The 23,738-nt window shown below is 42.7% G+C and overlaps 1 protein-coding gene across 1 annotated transcript in view; it reads right to left on the reverse strand.

Annotated features, from left to right (window-relative positions):
- LOC102274514 (coiled-coil domain-containing protein 162) overlaps window positions 1–23,738 on the reverse strand; it is a 150,272-nt gene that overhangs the window by 25,657 nt on the left and 100,877 nt on the right. Inside the window, exons 23-27 of the mRNA XM_014481478.2 lie at window positions 23,038–23,193; window positions 17,612–17,841; window positions 16,545–16,683; window positions 15,260–15,380; window positions 1,023–1,132 (exon numbers count right to left, since the gene is read on the reverse strand). Coding sequence (XP_014336964.2) covers window positions 1,023–1,132; window positions 15,260–15,380; window positions 16,545–16,683; window positions 17,612–17,841; window positions 23,038–23,193 — 756 coding nt within the window. The remainder of the gene's footprint in view (window positions 1–1,022; window positions 1,133–15,259; window positions 15,381–16,544; window positions 16,684–17,611; window positions 17,842–23,037; window positions 23,194–23,738) is intronic.

Consider the following 23,738-nt stretch of genomic DNA (forward strand, 5'->3'; position numbering starts at 1 on the left):
TGTTACTGGTTGGGGCATAGGCTTGGATTACCATGATCTTGAATGGTTTGCCTTGGAAACGAACAGGGGTCATTCTGTCTTTTTTGAGATTACATCCGAGTACTGCATTTCGGACTCTTTTGTTGACCATGATGGCTACTCCATTTCTTCTAAGGGATCTCTGCCCACAGTAGTAGATATAATGGTCGTAAATGTGGAGAAAATGTTTCAAAAAACTGAGCACATTTTGCTAAGGCAGGCTTTAAAAGTGATTGAATTTCAAAGGAAGCTAGATTCATAGCTACTTACTGCACTTTGGTATAATTTGTTAAAGACCCTAAAAACTCTGTTATGGCCAAATATCTACATATACACTCCTATCTACCCTTTATAGTAGATTCTTTTGATTTAGAAAGGTACCTTTAGTAAACAGTTCAAAACTCCAAGGACTATATGTATGACTGTTGTATGTATTAACTATATATTATTGTTATATACACATTATATAGAGTTGTTATGACTTCAAATACTGTTAAATACATACAAATTATTGATACTGGCTTCCTTTGGGAAAGGAAACTGGAGATGATGGATGGAGTGGAGGACATATGAAAATGCTACCTTTTGGAGCTGTTGTTTTTTTCATGTTGTTCATTTACAAATGTTTTCTAGGTAGCATTTTCATAGGCTATTTTGTTTTTTCCTTAAATTTTTATACTAAAAAATCAACAACAGGAAATGTTGCTAAAAATAAGTCATCCATAAATAAGCTCCAAGGTTATGTGGAAAATTAGCCAAATCTGAAATGAGCCAACATGCATATTATAATTACTCTCCCATCTTAGTTAAAAATCAGTCTTTTTCCAAAATTAAAATGGTAACATGTGATTTCTACTTTGAGTTCAGGCTCGGTTCTCATATCTGCACTTTAGGGGAGTGAGGGAAGCATTAGGAGATGTATTGAAAAGAAAGTCTTTCTCATTTGGGTTTGTTTAAAAAAAAAAGCAAATGACACTCTAGAATGACTAATTTTCACCTCATACCTCTAATCCACCATCCTGGTAATTCTCCAATAATCTCTGTACAAAATTTTCAACTATTTGCGGTCTGATAATTGAAAAGTTTTCTTCCATGACTTGGTGTTTCCAAAGGTCTAGGGAAAGAAACACCAATAATAGTATCAGGAAACACTGAACAACTATTAATAGTTACAAGTTGGCGACTGTCCAAGACACAACACAAGGTGTCATTTCCAAACACACAAAAACTTACGGGTGAGGGAGGGGAGGTGGTGGCTGAGGATACGGGGCCCTCCAGAACACGGGAATAAGGACGATCTCTAACAAGATTCCTAAGAAAAGGTTTGGAAAACACCTCTGAAGCCCAGTGGACAATATTTTGTTACCATAATTATTGACCTTATATGACATCTGTTTTCACAAAGTCCCTCCATGTAACTGAACAATTATTTTGATCTAACACAACTATCAGAAATAAATGAAGAGCTATTATATTTATCTATTTAAGTGTTACAAATTCAAGTAAGTTGAATACAGAGTTGATTTTAAAAGGTCAGGAAATTCAAAAGAAAGAAGAAAGAGTCACAGATTAGAAAGTGTAGAGAGCTGCAGAATATGAACTTTAGCTCCTGTACTGAAGCAGCAACAAGGCCAACACACATGTGATAAGTGAAAAAGTGAAAGTCGCTCAGTCGTGTCCGACTCTTTGCGACCCCATGGACAGTCCATGAAATTCTCCAGGCCAGAATACTGGAGTGGGTAGCCTTTCCCTTCTCCAGGGGAATCTTCCCAACCCAGGAATCAAACCCAGGTCTCCCGCATTGCAGGTAGATTCTTTACCAGCTGAGCCACAAAGGAAGGATGTGATAAGGCATATACACAATTATTGAGTAGCATTGTTTAGGACATCAAAAACTTAGAAACAACACACAAACCATGGTATATCCTTCCAATGGGATAGTATGCAACTGTAAAAAAAGAGAAAAATTTCTCCGTGTGTGAAAAGAATATTCATAAATCTATGAATTAAGATGGAAAATGCAAGGTGTAGAACAGTGGATATAAAATCCTATCTTTTATAAGAAAGATACAGTAAATACAGTAAAGGGAGAGGCCATCCCCTCAAGCCTATTCAAGGTCATTGCTCCAAAAATTTGGCTTTCTCTGATGTCATCACTTCTGTTTTCCTGGGTCCTTCACAACAGCACACGTTATTTCTTCAACCTCATAAAAATCTTCCACTTGACCCCATTTCCCATGTTAGCCTTTGCTTCATTCCTTTGCTCCTTTTTCAGCAAAACTCTCCAAAAGAGATGTCTACACTTATTGTCTGTGACTTCTTTCAAAATCCTTCTTAGACCCGCTCACCCAGCTGTTACCTTCACCATTCCACTGAAAGTGATTCTGTCATAAACACCAGTGACCTCAACATGGCTAAAACCAGTGTTTTTACTTGACTTCCAGTAACATTTCACACAACTTTCCACTTCCTCTTGTTTGAGAAACGTCCATCACCAGACGTTGGGGGACCACTCTGTCCTAGTTCTCCTCTACCTCTCTGTTTCTTGTAGGCTCCTTTTTCTGGTTTTCCTTCTACCCCTCAGCCCCACCCAGCTCTTAACATTAGAGTGTCCCAGGACTCAGCCCTTGGTTTGCCTTTATGTTTTTTCTATCTATACTCACCCCCTTGACTATCTCATCTAGTATCATGGCTAAATACCATCCATATGCTGACAAGTCTCAAATTTAGATCAAATGCCCACTTGGCATCTCTTCTTGCATGTCTGAAAGCATTTCAAACTTCACTTGTGCATAATTAAACTTCTGATCTTCCCTCCCTAATTTGCCATCTCAGCAGATGGCAATTCAGTTTTCCCAAATGCTCAGGTCAAAAATCTTGGCGTCATCATGGACTCTTCTCTTTTCTCCAAACCCTGTACCCAATCCATCAATGACTTCAAAAATATGCCCAGAATCTTACCACTTAATACTTCTACTGCTCCTAACTTTGTTTGATTCACCATCTTCTCTTGCTTAGATTCATAATGCAATAGCCTCAAAACCAACCTCTCCTTTCTTCAGCCTTTTCTTTCCAGCATAGCAGCCAGAGAAATTCTATTCAAAAATAAGTCAGATCATGCCACTCAAATTCTGGGACAGGCTCCCCATCACATTCAGAGTAAACACTGAAGTCCTCACGAGAGCCTACATGATATTGCCCTTTCATGTTTCCTCTCTGACATCCCCTACTGCTCTCCTTCACTCTCTCCACTGCAGCTACACTTGAGTCTTTGCTGTTCTGTAAACATGACAGGTATGCTCTGCTTCAGGGCTTTGTATGGGTTGTCTTTCTGTCTGCAATGCTCTTCCTCCAGATACCCTGCATAGCTAACTCCTTCACCTTCTTCAATTTCACTCAAAATGTCACTTTCTCAGTAAAGTCTATCCTGACCTCCCTATTTAAAATGACAATGTGTCCCTTCAAACCACCACACCACCATCCTCCTCACTCCACTATTTTCTTATTTCTTATGTGCCTTGATTATTGTCTGTCTATCCCCTACAAGATGATAAATTCCATGAGAATAAGGATTTTTGCTCCATGACAATTAGGATGTCCTCCCTTATTCATGGTTTTGCTTTCTGCAGTTTTAGTTGCCTGTGGTCAATTGCAGTCTGCAAATACTAGATGGAAAATTGCAGAAATAAACAACTCATACATTTTAAATTGAGCATTGTCTTGAGTATCACAGTGAAATCTCATGCCATCCAGCTATGTTCTGCCCCACCTGGGATCCCCAACCACTAACATAGTCTTCTCCTGGCATCAAAGCATGGACATCACAACAGCTGTATGATCCAGGATCACCCAAAGCAGATGATCCCCCTTCTGACCTATCATCGAAGCTCAATGGAAGCCTGAAGAGTGCTAAATCACAGTGTCGACGTCACTTTCTCTCGTCACATAGGCATTTCATCATCTCATACCATTACACAAAGAAGGGTGAGAACGGTACACTATTTTGGGAGAGACTACATTCACATAACTTTCATTACAATATATTGTAATTTTTCAATTTTATTATTACGACTTCCCTGGTGGCTCAGACAGTAAAGTGTCTGTCTACAATGCGGGAGACCTTAATTTCTTACTGTGCTAAACTTACAAATTAAACTTTATCACAGGTATGTATGTATAGAAAAAAACATAGTATACTATATACATACATATATATAGTAAAGACACTGTATTTACTGTAGTACAAATATGTATATACATTGGAGCAGGCAATGGCAACCATGGGCTCAGATGGTAAAGAATCCGCCTGCAATGTGGGAGACCTGGGTTCAATCCCTGGGTTGGGAAGATTCCCTGGAGGAGGGGATGGCAAGCCACTTCAGTATTCTTGCCTGGAGAATCCTATGGACAGAGGAGCCTGGTGGGCTACAGTCCATGAGGTCACAGAGAGTTGCGCATGACTGAAGCAACTGAGTATACATACGTGTGTGTGTGTGTATGTGTGTGTGTGTAGGGTTTGGTACTATCCCCAGTTTCAGGCATCCTCTAGGGGTGTTCAAACATGCTCTCCACAGAAAAGGGGGGACTACTATATGCCCAAAACAGTGCTTAAAATATATAGCCTAGAAAATAGCAGGTGCTTAGGTAATAGGTATTGAATAAAAGGATGAATTAGTGTATGTATAAAAAGCACTGAAAGGATACATTAAAAACTGAAAAAGATGATTACATAGCAGTGGCAATGAACCTTCTAAATATATGTTTTGTGTCATTTTGAGTTTTGAACCAGGTGAATGCATTATCTGTTAAAAAAAAATCAAGTTAAATATATGACAGTGCTGCAACAATGAAGTATGTCAACACTCTAACTTCCATGTGCATGGTAATTATGCTGGGTGGGGCCTATTTCCTTGTGCATGGTGCCAGGAGAGTCATTTTTTTTTAAAAATTAAGGTATAATTGGCCTACAACATTGTGTTAGTTCCAGGTTCAAATAGTGATTCAATATTTCTATAGATCACAAAATGATCACCACCGTAAGTCTAGTTACTGTTTGTCACCATACACACTTATTGCAATATTACGAACTATATTCCCTATGCTGTATATTTCATCCTGTGGCTCATTTATTTTGCAGCTGGAAGCTTGTACCTCTTAACTTCCCTCACCTCTTCTCTCCTCTTCCCACTCCAGGGGAGTCTTGAAACTAACAGAGACCTATGGCCTCAGAAGTAGGAGCCACGCCCTGTTCCACCCGCTTGCTTTTCTGTTGGGGGTGGGACTGGCTCTCAGCAAGTGCACCCACAGGGCCTCTCCCTGCCTCTGGCTGTTTCTAATTTTAGATGGGATTTCCTACCCATACTTCCATTTTTCTGACAGGAGACTTAGTACACACAAGAGAAAGCATCCAGCAAAACCCTCCCAGAAATGTGATATGACAGAGCAGGAGCCTCTGGAACTTACATTTACTGTTATTTATTGGGGGTCCTGGTTTTCAAAATCGGATTCCACGTTTCTTCTACAATTGGCTACTTTCCATCATAAACAAATAAATCTGATTTTGTTTTTTTCTTTGGATATATCGCCACTCTCCTAATACAGTTGAAGTAGGAAATCCAAAAGAATTAATGTTGTGACTAGAAGTTCATGCTTCTAAGAAGTTTAAGACTTCCACAAATCTAAACTTTGATAGGACAGAGCTCATGTACGCTTCAGAAATTCTCAGATAAGGAAGTGTGTATAGCGTTTTTCTTTCAGGGTACTCTCCTGGCAGGTCACTGGCTCACAGATAAGCCTGGAGAGGGGCTACACACTTCTAGTTTGGAGACCTTCCCCTGCCAAATGCCTACAAAGCTGGTTTGGCATTTAGCTATGGGCTTAGCTGAGGGAGCAACCCTACGTCCAAGGAGCGGCAGCTGCACTGGTGCAGGAGAGCCGAGAGGAGCTACTCCACGTTCAAGGTCAGGAGGGGCAACTCGTCCAAGGTAAGGAGCAGTGGCTGTGCTTTGATGGAACAGCTGTGAAGAGATAACCCACGTCCAAGGTAAAAGAAACCCAAGTAAGACGGTAGGTGTTGCGAGAGGGTATCAGAGGGCAGACACACTGAAACCATAATCACAGAAAACTAGCTAATCTGATCACACGGACCACAGCCTTGTCTAACTCAATGAAACTAAGCCATGCTGTGGGGGGCCACCCAAGACAGACGGGTTATGGTGGAGAGGTCTGACAGAATGTGGTCCACTGGAGAAGGGAATGGCAAACCACTTCAGTATTCTTGCCTTGAGAACCCCATGAATAGTATGAAAAGGCAAAATGATAGGATACTGAAAGAGGAACTCCCCAGGTCGGTAAGTGCCCAATATGCTACTGGAGATCATTGGAGAAATAACACCAGAAAGAATGAAGGGATGGAGCCAAAGCAAAAACAATACCCAGTTGTGGATGTGACTGGTGATAGAAGCAAGGTCCGATGCTGTAAAGAGCAATATTGCATAGGAACCTGGAATGTCAGGTCCATGAATCAAGGCAAATTGGAAGTGGTCAAATAGGACATGGCAAGAGTGAACGTCGACATTCTAGGAATCAGTGAACTAAAATGGACTGGAATGGGTGAATTTAACTCAGATGACCTTTATATCTACTACTGTGGGCAGGAATCCCTTAGAAGAAATGGAGTAGCCATCATGGTCGACGAAAGAGTCCAAAATGCAGTACTTGGATGCAATCTCAAAAACGACAGAATGATCTCTGCTCATTTCCAGGCAAACCATTCAATATCACGGTAATCCAAGCCTATGTCCCAACCAGTAATGCTGAAGAAGGTGAAGTTGAACAGTTCTATGAAGACCTACAAGACCTTTTAGAATTAACACCCCAAAAAATGTCCTTTTCATTATAGGGGACTGGAATGCAAAAGTAAGAAGTCAGGAAACACCTGGAGTAACAGGCAAATTTGGCCTGCTGCTGCTGCTGCTGCTGCTGCTAAGTTGCTTCAGTTGTGTCCGACTCTGTGCGACCCCATAGACAGCAGCCCACCAGGCTCTGCCGTCCCTGGGATTCTCCAGGTAAGAACACTGGAGTGGGTTGCCATTTCCTTCTCCAATGCATGAAAGTGAAAAGTGAAAGTGAAGTAGCTCAGTTGTGTCCGACTCCCAGCGACCCCACGGACTGCAGCCCACCAGGCTCCTCCGTCCATGGGATTTTCCAGGCAACAGTACTGGAGTGGGTTGCCATTGCCTTTTCCAAATTTGGCCTAGGAGTACAAAATGAAGCAGGACAAAAGCTAATAGAGTTTTGCCAAGAGAATGCACTGGTCATAGCAAACACCCTCTTCCAACAACACAAGAGAAGACTCTACACATGGACATCACCAGATGGTCAATACTGAAATCAGATTGATCATATTCTTTGCAGCCAAAGATGGAGAAGCTCTATACAGTCAGCAAAAATAAGACCGGGAGGTGACTGAGGCTCAGATCATGAACTCCTTATTGCCAAATTCAGACTTAAATTGAAGAAAGTAGGGAAAATCAGTAGACCATTCAGGTATGACCTAAATCAAATCCCTTATGATTATACAGTGGAAGTGATAAATAAATTTAAGGGACTAGATCTGATAGACAGAATGGCTGATGGACTATGGATGGAGGTTTGTGACATTGTACAGGAGACGGATCAAGACCATCCCCATGGAAAAGAAATGCAAAAAAGCAAAATGGCTGTCTGGGGAGGTCTTACAAATAGCTGTGAAAAGAAGAGAAGCGAAAAGCAAAGGAGAAAAGGAAGGATATTCCCATTTGAATGCAGAGTTCCAAAGAATAGCAAGGAGAGATAGGAAAGCCTTCCTCAGCGATCAATGCAAAGAAATAGAGGAAAACAACAGAATGGGAAAGACTAGAGATCTCTTCAGGAAAATTAGAGATACCAAGGGAACATTTCAGGCAAAGATGGGCTCGATAAAGGACAGAAATGGTATGGACCTAACAGAAGCAGAAGATATTAAGAAGAGGTGGCAAGAATACACAGAAGAACTGTACAAAAAAGATCTTCATGACCCAGATAATCACGATGGTGTGATCACTCACCTAGAGCCAGACATCCTGGAATGTGAAGTCAAGTGGGCCTCAGAAAGCATCACCACGAACAAAGCTAGTGGAGGTGATGGAATTCCAGTTGAGCTACTTCAAATCCTGAAAGAGGATGCTGTGAAAGTGCGCACTGAATATGCCAGCAAATTTGGAAAACTCAGTGGCCACAGGACTGGAAAAGGTCAGTTTTCATTCCAATTCCAAAGAAAGGCAATGCCAAAGAATGCTCAAACTACCGCACAATAGCACTCATCTCATACGCTAGTAAAGGAATGCTCAAAATTCTCCAAGCCAGGCTTCAGCAATATGTGAACCGTGAACTTCCAGATGTTCAAGCTGATTTTAGAAAAGGCAGAGGAACCAGAGATCAAATTGCCAACATCCGCTGGATCATGGAAAAAGCAAGAGAATTCCAGAAAAACATCTATTTCTGCTTTATTGACTATGCCAAAGCCTTTGACTGTGTGGATCACAATAAACTGTGGAAAATTCTGAAAGAGATGGGAATACCAGACCGCCTGAGCTGCCTCTTGAGAAACCTATATGCAGGTCAGGAAGCCACAGTTAGAACTGGACATGGAACAACAGATTGGTTCCAAATAGGAAAAGGAGTACGTCAAGGATGTATATTGTCACCCTGCTTATTTAACTTCTATGCAGAGTACATCATGAGAAACGCTGGGCTGGAAGAAGCACAAGCTGAAATCAAGATTGCTGGGAGAAATATCAATAACCTCAGATATGCAGATGACACCACCCTTATGGCAGAAAGTGAAGAGGAAATAAACAGCGTCTTGATGAAAGGGAAAGAGGAGTGAAAAAGTTGGCTTAAAGCTTAACATTCAGAAAACTAAGATCATGGCATCTGGTGGATGGGGAAACAGTGGAAACAGTGTTAGACTTTATTTTTTGGGGCTCCGAAATCACTGAAGATGGTGACTGCAGCCATGAAATTAAAAGACGCTTACTCTTTGGAAGGAAAGTATGACCAACCTAGATAGCATATTGAAAAACAGAGACATTACTTTGCCAACAAAGGTCCATCTAGTCAAGGCCATGGTTTTTCCAGTGGTCATGTAAGGATGTGAGAGTTGGACTGTGAAGAAAGCTGAGCACCGAATAATTGATGCTTTTGAACTGTGGTGTTGGAGAAGACTCTTGCGAGTCCCTTGGACTGCAAGGAGATCCAACCAGTCCATCCTAAAGGAGATCAGTCCTGGGTGTTCATTGGAAGGACTGATGTTGAAGCTGAAACTCCAATACTTTGGCCACCTCATGCGAAGAGTTGACTCATTGGAAAAGACTGATGCTGGGAGGGATTGGGGGCAGGAGGAAAAGGGGACGACAGAGGAGGAGATGGCTGGATGGCATCACCGACTCGATGGACATGAGTTTGGGCAAACTCTAGGAGTTGGTGATGGACAGGGAGGCCTGGCGTGCTGCAATTCATGGGGTTGCAAAGAGTCAGACACGACTGAGCGACTGAACTGAACCGAACTAGCTGAGGGGGAAATATTCTATTTACTAAACGTTTGAGAAATCTTCCCAGCATGCTTCTTCCTCCTGAGTTCAAGTTCAGGCATGCATCTGTCTCTGTGTGCAGGAGTCAGGGTGAGAAGACCATCCAAGAGAAGCACTTCCTGGCCAGGTGGTGTTTGTGGTCTCCAAATGTGTTTTATTTTTGGTGTGTGTGTGTGTGGCCGTGGCTTCTCTAAGAAGAAATGTGGACGCGGGAGGAGATAGCATACTAGGGGTTCAATTAGGGCTTTTTCTTCCCTTTTACTCTGTTCCCAGGTCATATGACTGAAGGAAACTTTGACTTCCTGGTGGCCAAACCACTTCCCCTCTCTTCTCTGAGCACCCCATCTGCCCCACCCCCCCATACAGCCCCTTTCCTCTAGGAAGGGCACCTTGATTTGGCAGCACTTCACTTCTCTAACCCCTGGAGAAGGAGTGGCAACCCACTCCAGTATTCTTGCCTGGAGAATCCCATGCACAGAGAAGCCTGATGGGCTACAGTCCACAGGGTCGCGAAGAGTCAGACATGACTAAGCACACAGTCCCGCACTTCTCTAACACGACCACAAACTCACTGTGCCTGAGCAGCCCCTGTGTCCTGAGCCAAGGCAGAACCGAAGGCACACAAGTGCCAAGAATCACGGCTGTTCTCTTGACCAGCAGGGTGGTGGTGGTGGGGAGCGGGTAGGTTGAAAGCCTTATTGCTTCAAGCACATGTATGAATTCTGTACTCCTTTGCTTCTCAAAATGCTGCCCAGAACACTAGTTCTTTGAGTTGACGAAAGATATTCCCAAGGTTCTGTGGTCATATAGATTCAAAGAACATTCCATGCTCTCTCTGAAGATTCACAATACACAGTGGCACAGTAAAGGCTCTGATAAGGTCTGGAGTAAGGGGACCTTTCTAACATTGTTTACTCTCAGTTTCCCAAACACTTTTTAAAAGCTAATAAAACCCTTACCTTCTTCCCTGAGCCCTGCGAGTAGAAATCCTCCTGTCCAAGGCAATCAAGGGTAAGAGTTGGTTGGTCAATCATAAAAAGTCTGTTAAACCAGGGAATGCTTTAAAAATGACATGCGCTATCTAAAAACTTTTAAATTAAAAAATTCACAAATATACAAACATTTGTCAATCTTCTAACATAGACTCTAGGCTTTTTCTTTGTATGCGCCCACTCATTGGAATTCTGTACCATAAATCGTAATACAAGCGTGTGGTCTACAATTGTGTGTGTGTGTTTTGGTTTCTTTTTATGGAGATAAATTTTAAAGACCATGAAACAACCCAAATGCCTGATGCTTTGTTTTTTTAAAGAAGTTGTAGGTTCACAGAATAACTGGACAGTTCAGAGAGTTCCCACAAATCCCCTGCACCCTCACTCAAAACACACAGCCTCCCTATCAACATCCCACACCAGTGGGTACACTTGCTACAACTGATGAACCTACATTGATACAACCTTGTCATCCAAAGTCCACAGTGTACGTTATGCTTCACTCTTGTGAAACTATGGATTTGACAAATGTATACTAGCATGTATCCACTATTATAGTATCATACAGAATAGTTTCATGGCCCTAAAAATCCTCTGTGCTCTGTTTATTCCTTCTCCTCTTCTCTCTCAACTGCTATTGACCACTGATCTTTGTACTGGCTCCATAATTTTGTCTCTTCTTGAATGTCACATAGTTGGAATCACACAATATGTAGTCTTTTCAAGTTGACTTCTTTCACTTAATAATACGCATTTAAGTTTCCTTCATGTCTTTTCATGATTTGATAACTCATTTCTTTTTACTGTTTAGTAATATTCCATTGACTGGATGTACCACAATTTATTTCAATTTAGTTTTTATAGAACAGATCTTTCTTTTTGTACTATTTCATTAGTTTACATAATAATTAAATTACTCAAATACAACGACAAGTAAAACTGGCACAAACAGGTTTGGAGCAAACAATGACCAGTGATGCTAGGTAAACATATGCAACCCAAAGGCTGTAATTAGTGAGCACCTTGCTGGCTTGTATTACCCAGACAATGGAAAGATTCAGGTAATCCATGAGTCTGTGGTTGGGAGAACTACTGCATTAACATGTTGAGGAGTTAGTATTCTAGGGCACACTGCTGGGGAAATGCTGACTCGGCCCATGTTCTCCCAGATGTTTTGATTGTGCTTCTTTCGAGAAAAGCATTTTTGTTGACTCACCTTTAACATATGTCTGTTTATGTATTCATAACTATCTCCAGTACTATCACTGGCTAATATTGCAAAACATGCTGTATATAGGGTGCGATTCACCAACAGTGAGAGTGAATCTCAATGCACATTCCCAATAGTTTCTTTGACTTAAAAAAAATTTTGTCTGACTTCTTAGATGTGATTAATTTATCTTTTTAAACCTCATAATGTGACTGAAGATAAGCATGTACTAGGATTAAAACTGTCAACTCTATTATTTCTTATTATTCTCTTGTGGACTGCCTCCCCATGGTCACGTTAGGACACCTTACTATAGAGTGTAACATGGATTTCTTATGTATGGACTTAATCTATTCAGAAATTCTAGTATTTTCTTCCCCATCCCTGGGCTATATGTCTCTACTCTGGAGACTGCTGGTCTTATAACTGCTCAGAGAAATTGAGAAAGTCAATTAAAAGTTACTTCAATGCCAAAACGTCAAAGATGGGGAATGCAGAGCCTCTTTGAATCAGTGGAGCCTATCTCTCTGTTAAGCAAGCCCTGAGGCTGAGCGAGGATGCCTGGAGCTGCTTTTGATTGCTCTCAGGGGGAACACAAACTACCAAGAACTAGGTGTGGCTGTGACATTTTCAGATGCTCTCAGACAAACTGGAAGCTCATTCAGAAGCTTATAAAAAGATTAAGTTCCAGACAAGGTGGGGAGGAGGAAAGTAAACAGGAGAGATATTCAAGCCTGTGATGCCCCCTGTTCTTAATACTCTCCATTTCCAGCTCCCTCTGGAGAAACCCCTAGCCTCAAGCTAGCCCTGACCACAAAGCGTGATCACTGCATGAAAAAGCAGGCCCTGTTGGAAGCCCCAGTTCACTATGGCTGCTTCCTACTGCTGAGATGAGCAATAGGTGAGTGAGATTTCCAAGGTTTTACCATCCTCCTCTTCCGTGAGACCCAGCCCACAGAGGTCTCAGAATATAAAAGCACCCCTGGTACACAGTGGGGACTCCATCACTTGTACTGGGGGACACTCAGCAGAGGAGGAGACCCAGGCCTTCACACCAAAGCATGCTGAACAGACCCCAAACAAAATCAGCAGTAACAAAACACTCTCACTACTGCTGTTTATTTTTAAAATCTTATGAGTACAAAATCTGAACAAAACTTTAGAATTGGCCAGTATATTCTAGCCAGAGTAAGGTTTGGTAATGTCAACCTTACCACCATTAAAAATAACTCTCCCCCTCCCCTTTGCCTGACTCGCACCAGCTCCTGACTGAAGGCCCTTTCCAAGCACAGCTGATGAGCACCCTGCACAAGCCAACACCCAGCACAGCCGCAAAGCAAGGACACTTCCTCCCGGGGCCCCCACCTGGCCGTCTCATAAGAACCGCAGCCCTAAATCATGCAGATGGCTGCACCTGCTGTATGCTTGTGGATTTTCTCCAAGGACTCAGAAGGAAGCTGCCTAGATGCAGCAAACACAGCATCAACAACAGGGGCTTTGTGTCCTCTTAAATGCTCTGTAACTGGAGCTCAATCACACTTGGCTGTCTGGTGACATTCAGAGATACTCAGTTAGTGGGGCTTCCCCTCTTGCTGCCCAGCCTTTCCCCAAGCCCTGCTTGCAGAATCCAGTTACTTGAAGCACTGAGAAAACCACAGTGTCTTAGTGAGGAGAGAGGTTATTAATTAACATTACAATGTCTGTGGACCTTGTCTCAAAAGGAAACCCTAATTAATTTTGTCAGTCAGACAATTCTTAGCTCAAAAATCGGGGATTTTCCTAAAGAATTAGTAGGAGTTAGGAACAGACACTGTAGTTCAGAGAGGACCAGTCACACAATCTATGGTGCCCCATGAAAAATAAAAATTCAGGCTTGTTCAAAACACAGGAAAAAGGTGTTTTGTACCATTAAAGGTACCAAAATATAAAGTGTTTTTCTTTCTTCTGCAGTCTTTCTCTTGACCTGTCATGGTGTTTTTGTTTTAATGTTGAACTCCCTGGCTTGGGGATGCTGGCAGGGCAAGTACAACCTTCATAGCCATCAGGGCCCCTGCCCTGTGATGGGGGCATGAATACACACGGTCTACCAGCTACTGGACTGAGGCTTCATGCCCTAGCCAGGGGCAAAGAAGTTAAGCCAGGTGTCTCCTCTTCCCACTGGCCCATTGCTCCTATCCACCATGGATGGGCAACCCCAAGGGTACTGCATCCTCTGCCCTGGGATATTCCAGGTACACAGGGATGGGCAGCAAGCTCACTTTGACTAAGTCGCTCATCAAACACACCACAGTGCTGTCAGTATGGAGTCCCTGAGATGCTGCCAGGTACACATGCCCCACACATGCCCTCACCATGCTCAGGCCCCCACTGGTGTGGGGAGTGGCAGCAACTGCTGGATGGGGATGGTGAGGGGGAGGTTAGTGATGCTGGGGTGTCAGAGAGCAGAGGATTGGGCAGAGAACTCCTGGCAAGGTGGGGAGGCAGCAGGAGATGGGACTGTGAGCCCAGGCACCAAGCCTTTGGTGCTTACTCCAATGGTTCACTGGACATCACTGACAGAATACAAATTCTAGGTTAAAATAAAGCGTGTCAAGATGGCACCAATAGAGCATTAAACCCCAGGTTCCCCTGTGGGAGTCCCATGAGAGTGCACGGGTCACTTGCCCATGAAGTCCTACTGACTTTGGACCTCAGATGAAAGGAAACAATTTTGATTGCCTTCCCACCCTAAGTACGTGTATTTCTAAGACAGATATTTATATACATTTATATATATATATATATATATAAAAAGCTTCATGTATTTCCTCCATTTCAACTTTATTCTTTATTTCAGTTAGGAGTTAATCAGAAGAGACTGAAGTTTACAGATGTTCTCTAAAAGCCCTGTAAGTGAAGAATATATATTCTTCAAAACATGAAAAGTACTCCTCTCTGAGCACAGGTAACTATATTCAATATTTAGTAACAAACTACAATGGAAAACAATCTGATAAAGAATATACATAACTGAATCACCAGATACAGATACAACATTGCAAATCAACTATACTTCAATAAAAATTTTTAAAAAGTACTTATTTGAACTCCCCTGGTGGCCCAGTGGTAAAGAATCCGCCCACCAATGCAGGAAACACCGGTTTGATCCCTCGTCAAAGAAGATCCCACACACTGTGGAGCCACTGAGCCTGTGAGCCACAGCCACTGAGCTCTCTCTCTGGAGCCTACAAGCCGAGACCACTAGAGCTCCCGCAGCAATGAAGACCCAGGGAAGCCAAAAATAATATAAATAAATAACTTTTAGATACTATTTTCTGGGCATCGCAGTGTTTTTGTTTTTCCATGAATATGGATAGATACATGGATTGCTTTTATAATTAGGAAAAATAATTAAAATGTTATTTTCTAAAGTAATAAACATACTTTACCTGTAGGGAGAGTATGCTGTTCCTTGGACTTTTCTGATACAACCAGTGTTATCTCTCTGTTAACTTTCTTTAATACCTCCTGGATCATATGAATTTCAAGATTTTCCAGAAGTTTCTGAAGCTAGAGTAAACAATATGAGAGTTACTCTTCACTATTAGTTTATACTCCAGGCTCCTAAATTCTTACATAAGTGCCTTGGGCTGGGTCCTGTCCTTTAGCTACTCTCTACTGAGGAAGAAGAAAGGATTCTTTTTTTGAGATTCCCAAGTGGGGTAGAGGCATCTTTTTGGAGACAAATATCTCTTCTTCCTGGCTCATATCTCAGTTGATAAAATACAACCCTTTTTTACCAGGTTCTGCTGAATTGCAAAGTGCTCAGTGTCTGAAGTGATCTCTTATGTTTTGGAGTCTCTAAATATGGCCAGGAATTTCATGACCTGTTTTATAAAAAGCGCAAAAGTCTGAAACTCAATTTAGATACCAAGGAGGATTTCACAAGAAGATATTAATCCATATACAACCAAGAGAAAACTTTGTTCCAATACCCATGAGCCCTTACTCTACCCTTTATGCTTGCAAAGCCCATGTTTCTCCCTGTCAGAGGACCCCTGGTGCTAGAGAGGAAGCAGAGTTCAAAAGGGTAAGCAATGGTCATGGGACTGGGGTGTGTGTGGAGAAGGGGCGGTGCTGAGTTCTCCTGGATGCTTAGCGGACATGTATCTCTGTAGTTACACCCATGCAGCTAGAGTCTTTGTTCCCTGTTACAATAAGCACAGCCAGGACAGCCTGTGTCCCAGGACCAAAGGGAACAAACAGTTGGAAAAACAACCCCTCCACAAACCATCAACACACACCAGACAGACTAGTACATAAATTGTGTTGTCTTATTCTCAGAAAAACAATCGTGGAAGCTATTTTAAATATTCTAGTTCTGTGAGCGTGTGTTGGGGTGAGAGGATACTTGTGTGCTGAACTTTATGGTTAAGATGCTAGTGGTTATGTTTTCTGTTGTCTTTTTTGTGGTGGTGCACTTTAATTTGAGGAAAATAAGAATATGAAAACCTAGAATTATAGAACTGAGACATTAAGGTTAGCTATTTGCTTAATCAAAGCCCCACATACCTTTAAACACTTAAGCTTCCTTAGAGTCTGTTCAACAATTTACAAACCCTCAATTTACACTTAACTTCTAGAAGAAAAACACCACTTGGGTATAGCCATAGGTTTACATGCTAATGCCATAACGCAGATTTTCAAGCCAAGTTCAAAATAGCTTTTACATACCTGTTGAGTTTTTATTTCGATTTCTGAAGCTCCTTTGGGGGGAAGAATAGACTGACTAGTTATTAAAATTTCTTCAAATTCATCTTCTTTCCCCATCCGCCTAGCTATAGCTTTCATGCTGGGGTAGAGAATATCAGTTCTATTAAAGAAGAGCAACAGAAATTAGCAAACAAACATTTTTTTTCTCTTTTAGATTTTCTGACAATTCTTTTCACTCATGTTCTGTTTCCTGTCATCATGCATAAACCTCCCAACTTGTCATAGACACTCACATCAACATCTAAATTCACCATAGTTGCCACTCCCTTAGTCAATATTAAATCCCAAGGCCTTTTCTCATTGGCACATTTAATTTCTTTGTTCTTCAAAATACTGACATGTCTTCTCATTCTCTATTTACCAGGAAAGCTGACTATCATAACTCATAAGACAGACAATTTGGATTAGGCCACCAAAGTGGGCCTTAGGGTCCTCAGTGCGGTCTAGCATGGTGGGTGGGTGCTTAGTGAATGCTTGTTTGGTAACAGACACATGGCAGAGGCCACCTGCCTTTCCTGCCAGCTAAGGCATCCCAGCCAGCTCTTGAAGCTGAAAAAACAACATGGGCCACAGACCGAACACCTCACACTGCACCATACTGTACCCCAGCTGTGACGGTAAAGTGCTCAAAGACTCATTAGACATAAGTCCAACGTGGCAGAGAGTGGGGAGGAGGTCACAGCAGCGGCACTCCCTACTCAATACTCGCTGGGATCCTACGAGCTAAAACGCTTAGAGTCAGTACTGAAGGGACACTTCAGAAGCACACGTTTCCAGGGCCAGAAGTCTGGGTAAATGATATAAAGTGTTGCTCAGTGGAATCCAGTGCTTTGCCTGCAGTCTACAGAACTCAGCTTTTCCTGGAAAGCACTGTTGATGGACAGACACACTGCCCAGTTTCCTTGGCGATCAGTGGGGCCAGGTATACCAGATTCAAGGACCAAATGTCACCCTCAGAGCAAGGGCAGTAATCTGCCAGACCCCAGGTTCCACTCCTCCACATGAATTTCCCCCTGAGCAACACTCACCCATAGAGCTCCGAGAACTGTTTGTGGAGAGAGGGAGAGTTGATGTCCTGGACTTGGAGCTTGAGTTGGCCCCAGTGCTCCTTTAGAACTTCCAGTTGCTTCCACAGCACCAGAAATGATCTCAGCAAAGCAAGGGACATCACTGCATCACATGGGCCGCCCAGCAGCTTGGAGGCCTTTGGGCTGCTTTGGAACTGACTTCTGAGTCCTGGCACTCTGGACAAATCTGGCTGAAAGCATTACAGAAATTCTTCCTCATTCATCATAGACCGCTACAAGATAACCTTCTACATGCAGCTCATGCACAGTGAAGTCTTGGAAGAATGACTCTTCACCCCAGGAGGAATGGTCTACAGGCCAATAGCATATGTAGAACTTAGGGAGGATAAGCATCCTTCCTGAACACAGGTAGTATTCAGAGAGGAGAGAAATGTCTCCATTTAAAATTTCTGCTTGAGTCATGAACCACTGACTTTTAAAACTTTTTTACTTGGGTGCTAACATTTTTATCTGTCTTTGATAAATTGAGCCTTTCACGTTTAGCCTCTGCGTTTTGAAAAGCATTCTTCAACACACTCAAGATTCAACAGCCCATCATGGTAGAGCTATATTATAATTGTAAATTGAAGATTTTATCCATTTTATGGGTAAGGAAATGGAAACTTAGGTTTATCTTATCTCCTATTCCTCCTGCTACTGCTGCCGCTAAGTCGCTTCAGTCGTGTCCGACTCTGTGCGACCCCATAGACGGCAGCCCACCAGGCTCCCCCGTCCCCGGGATTCTCCAGGCAAGAACACTGGAGTGGGTTGCCATTTCCTTCTCCAATGCATGAAAGTGAAAGTGAAAGTGAAGTCGCTCAGTCGTGTCCGACTCTTAGCGACCTCATGGACTTCAGCCTACTAGGCTCCTCCGTCCATGGGATTTTCCAGGCAAGAGTACTGGAGTGGGGTGCCATTGCCTTCTCCATTCCTCCTTCTGTCCTCTAAAATTTAGGCAGAGAATATGTCACTTGATTTGAATTTATGATTCAATAGACAATTTTACTTTAAAATCATGATTTGTTCATTCATTCATTGGTGTTTCCTTAAACAAGTGCTGGTTGAGGGGCTGCTGTAAGCCTTGGAGGATGTGGAGGGAACAAGGTTTTCAGGTCCCTGATCTCCTTTACATCAGTGGTACTAAGGCCAGGGCTACCCAGAGAATGACAGACAGAATGGGGACCTGTATCTCACCCATGACCTGAAAACAGTATCTCAGTAATAGGGAAAGACTTGGATCAGAGAACATTCAGGTAACAGCACCTTGGACACTCAAGCTTCCTGGCCATGAACAGGAAGAACCACCACTGGGGTGTAACTGGACCCTAGATCAGTGCTATTAACATATGGGGTGGGGTGGAGGTGAGGCTGCCAGAAAGAGAGTTGGTCAGAAGAAGAACTGACGGGCAAGTCCCAGGGAAGAGTGAGCTCCTGCCAGTATCTGGCAAGCCCTCCACCTAGTAGTCTACCTCCTCAACAATCAGCTAATGCATGCACTTCTGGATTTATCTCATCCTCAGAAACTTATGCAAATGAAATCTTACTCAGTGACCCAAGATATCCAACAGACCAGGGCCAAGCACTGTGACAAGGAGGGGGCAGCCTACAGGCCATACAGTTGGACCCCTCCACTCAAAAAGCCCCAAGCTCCTGCCGCCCTGAGCTGGGACTTCCTTGGTGGTCCAGGGCTAAGAAACTGGCTTGCAGTACAGGCAATGCTGGTTCTATCCCTGGTCAGGGAACTAAGATACCATGTGTTGTGGAGCAACAAAGCCTGCATGCCACAGCTAGAGTCTGTGCGCTGTAATGAAAGATCCCACATGACACAGCAAAGATCACATGAACCAATGCAGCCAAATAAATAAACATTTAAAAAAATAAAATAAAGGCCCTGAGCTAATCCATCCCCTTGGGAGTCTTAGAGATGGAAGTCTAAAAGGTCACAGAACTGGTGACACAGCTGGGGCAGGAAACCTAGAGTCCTAGGTCATAGGCAGTGTAAATTTCAGTGCTGCCCACTATCTATGAACATTGAAATGTTACTAAATAGAACCAATCATAAAATAAAACTAATTAAAATAAACAATAATTTTAAAGCAAACGTACCTATTAAGAGAAGTCACCTCTTCCTAAGCTTTGCAGAATGGGTGAAGAGACAGGAGACAGGATAAAGAACAAGGCAGAGGAGACTAGGAGGTCAGGGAAAGATGATAATCCATCGGAAACAGGGCCAAAAGAGGGAAAAAAGAAGGACCAAAAAGCCTAGCACGCTTCTTGGTCTTGGTATTACTTGGTCTATATCCACCTTTGTAAATGCTCCTTCTAGGAGAAGCACTGACTCCTGTTATGGAATTCAGATGGCACATCTAAACACACTTCCTTTTCCACTAATTGGCCTGATATGTACTTGTGACTCAGTTTTAGCCAGTGAGAGACAAGAAAAGTCTATTGGAATTGTCTGGAAAAGATTTCCCTCCTTGACAAAAAGACAAAGCCCCTTAAGGGGAAAGCTTTTTCACTCTTATCTTCACCTTATAAGAATGAGGGAGACATTCTGCTGACACACCCAGGATGGCACAGCTGCCTCCACCAATGTGAACTGCCTCCTTCTAGACTTGCTTTGAAAGGTTCATACACTTTGTAGTTTACGTCATGAGTAGTTACTTACAGCAGGTGCACCCTTTCTGGCACAGAGGGGCATTGGCCCAAAGGTGGGAGATCAGATAAAGTTTCTAAAAGAGTGTTTGGAAGCTGAAATCTGAATGATAAATAGGAGTTAATTAGATGAAGAAGTAGAGAGTGGGAAGAGAGGGAAGTTTTCCACCAGGGAGGCTGGTTTGCATGAAGGTACTGAGGAGAGAGCATAGTGTTTTTGACAAAATGAAAGAAGGTGAATATGAGGGAGCTCCAGGGCCAGACTGTTAGGCTGGAACCTGGGTTTCTTTTCTCTCTTGGCAAATGACTTTAGGCATATCATTTAACCTTTGTGAGTTGGTATTCCTATCTATATAATGAGAATAATGATAGTACCTACCTCATGGGATTATTGTGAGAATTAAAGAAATTAATAAAGCACTCTGAATAGATCTCAATCATAGACATTATTAATTGATAATGTTCTATTAATAGTGTTCAGGGCCAACTTATTGACTAGACACAGAAATGCTTAGGGCCCACGAAATGTTTTAAATTCTTTTAAAATCAGAAAGCCTTTGACTGTGTGGATCACAATAAACTGTGGAAAATTCTGAAAGAGATGGGAATACCAGACCACCTGACCTGCCTCTTGAGAAACCTGTATGCAGGTCAGGAAGCAACAGTAACTGGACACGGAACAACAGACTGGTTCCAAATAGGAAAAGGAGTATGTCAAGGCTGTATATTGTCACCCTGCTTATTTAACTTCCATGCAGAGTACATCATGAGAAACGCTGGGCTGGAAGAAGCACAAGCTGGAATCAAGATTGCTGGGAGAAATATCAATAACCTCAGATATGCAGATGACACCACCCTTATGGCAGAAAGTGAAGAGGAGCTAAACAGCCTCTTGATGAAAGTGAAAGAGGAGAGTGAAAAAGTTGGCTTAAAGCTCAACATTCAGAAAACTAAGATCATGGCATCTGGTCCCATCACTTCATGGCAAATATATGGGGAAACAGTGGAAACAGTGTCAGACTTTATTTTTCTGGGCTCCAAAATCACTGCAGATGATGATTTCAGCCATGAAATTAAAAGACGCTTACTCCTTGGAAGGAAAGTTATGACCAACCTAGATAGCATATTCAAAAGCAGAGACATTACTTTGCCAACAAAGGTCCATCTAGTCAAGGCTACGGTTTTTCCAGTAGTCATGTATGGATGTGAGAGTTGGACTGTGAAGAAAGCTGAGTGCCGAAGAATTGATGCTTTTCAACTGTGGTGTTGGAGAAGACTCTTGAGAGTCCCTTGGACTGCAAGGAGATCCAACCAGTCCATCCTAAAGGAGATCAGTCCTGGGTGTTCATTGGAAGGACTGATGCTGAGGCTGAAACTCCAATACTTTGGCCACTTCATGTGAAGAGCTGACTCATTGGAAAAGACCCTGATGCCGGGAGGGATTGGGGGCAGGAGGAGAAGGGGACAACAGAGGATGAGATAGCTGGATGGCATCATCGACTCGATGCACATGAGTTTGGGTGAACTCTGGGAGTTGGTGATGGACAGGGAGGCCTGGCATGCTGTGATTCATGGGGTCGCAAAGAGTTGGACATGACTGGGTGACTGAACTGAACTGAAAATCAGAAAAAAGAATGCTTAGGTAGAATAAAATGCTACAATTTATGATATTAATATATTTTCTTTATATTAACACAATTGTAAGCTATAACTCTTCACATTTTTTAATGGAGAAATGAGCCCTCAAAGGCAAAAGTGGTAGAGTCATGGAAGTCAAAATGCAACCCTGGCAGTGGTAGAAGTGGGCCAGAACCCAATAAATAACATTTTCAGGATTAGCAGAGGTAGGGGAGTTGACAGAGGAGTCTGAGAAGGCCTGGCTCATGACATCAGAGGAAGACTGGAGAGAGCTGTGCTTTAGAAGCTAAGGGCAGACAGGCTTCAAGAAGGACACACTGTTTCAAATGCTGCTAAGGCGTCAGGTTGTAAGGGGACTGAGACATATCTATGGGATTCAGTGGCAAGGTCCATGGTGCTCTTGATGAGAGCAGTCTCAGTGGTGAGATGAGAAAGAAGGCAGAGGGCAGTTTTTAAGGAGTGATGGAAGGTAAGGACATGGAAATGGCTGGTGCAGAGTTTGGCTCTGAAAAGGGGGCTCTTTAAATGGGGTAGTGGCTAGTCTACCCTGTGTTCACACAAGTATCTGTCTGGTTCCAGATATATGCAGAATTGTTTCAAACTATAATACTAGGGGGACTACAGGCTCCTGGTACCTTATAGCTTCAGAGGGACATGTCTGGAGAAGGGAGTGCCTGCCTAGGAGTCCATGAGCTAGCAGAGTGATGAAGACAGGAGCCAGGCTGGAGCTGTTCACCTGAAGCCTCTATCATACCCTTCCACCTCCAGTCCTAAATGTGTGACTCACAAGGAAAAACAGCCAGTTGGAGTATTTGTTCAAACTGGTTTCAATGGACCACCCCTCCTTAACGTCTGTTGTACTTCTAAAATTGATATACCATTGATCATGGGATTTACTGTGAAAGAAAGCACTTTGGAGAGGGTCTGACTGGCTACTGCTGCTTCACTGCTGCTCCCATGTGGCATTAGCACAGTCCTGGGACACTGGGAGAGGCTATGGGACAGACGAAGCTCTCTAGTCCATCTCCCAGATAGAAAGGTCCTTCAGTACAACACACCACTGGTCAAGTATGTAGACTGTTCACCAAGAATACCTGTGTATTTTTGTCTGGTGTGGCTTGCTGTTCTGGGAGACCCTCCATGATCGTATGATAGTTGCTCAGAAGAACATCTTGCATTAGCAGTTGCATGCCTGCCAGCTGTCCATGAGCCACCTTGAGGTCATGGCCACTCAGTCCACAAAAGCATAGCTAAAAACAAAAAGGAACAAAACCAAACCAAAACACCCATTTTGAACACTTCTATGTATCCTTTACATGTGGTCCTGGGGGGAGAAAACTAGGAGTAGTTGTGTTTACAAGCCCCATGCTCTCAATTATTTAAAAAATCCATAAAAATCAGAGTAACATTTTTAGTTCAAAATCCGCCTTGAACATATTAGACATTTGGCTCTGTATGGAAGTCCAAGTTCCCCAAACGTTATGGTGGTGGTGTCTGTATACGGTTGTATGGATAGTGTGATACACGTAAGCACAGGGAAAACACAGGAGAAAAACCAATATGATCTGTAACCATATCCCAAAGTGGGGGACTCTGATTAATATTTTTAAACCATTTTTACTATTTTACTTAAAAAAAAACTTTACTTTTGGAAAATTCTGAGCATATGCAAAGGCAAACAGAACAGTTCCCATCACTCAGTCCCAAAACCACCAACCTATGGCCAGTTCTGCCCCATCCTCATCACTCCCCACCTCCCCATTATTTTTAAGCAAATGCATCATTGATTTTCATG

This window comes from Bos mutus, chromosome 9 (assembly GCF_027580195.1).
Source record: "Bos mutus isolate GX-2022 chromosome 9, NWIPB_WYAK_1.1, whole genome shotgun sequence".
NCBI lineage: Eukaryota > Metazoa > Chordata > Mammalia > Artiodactyla > Bovidae > Bos > Bos mutus.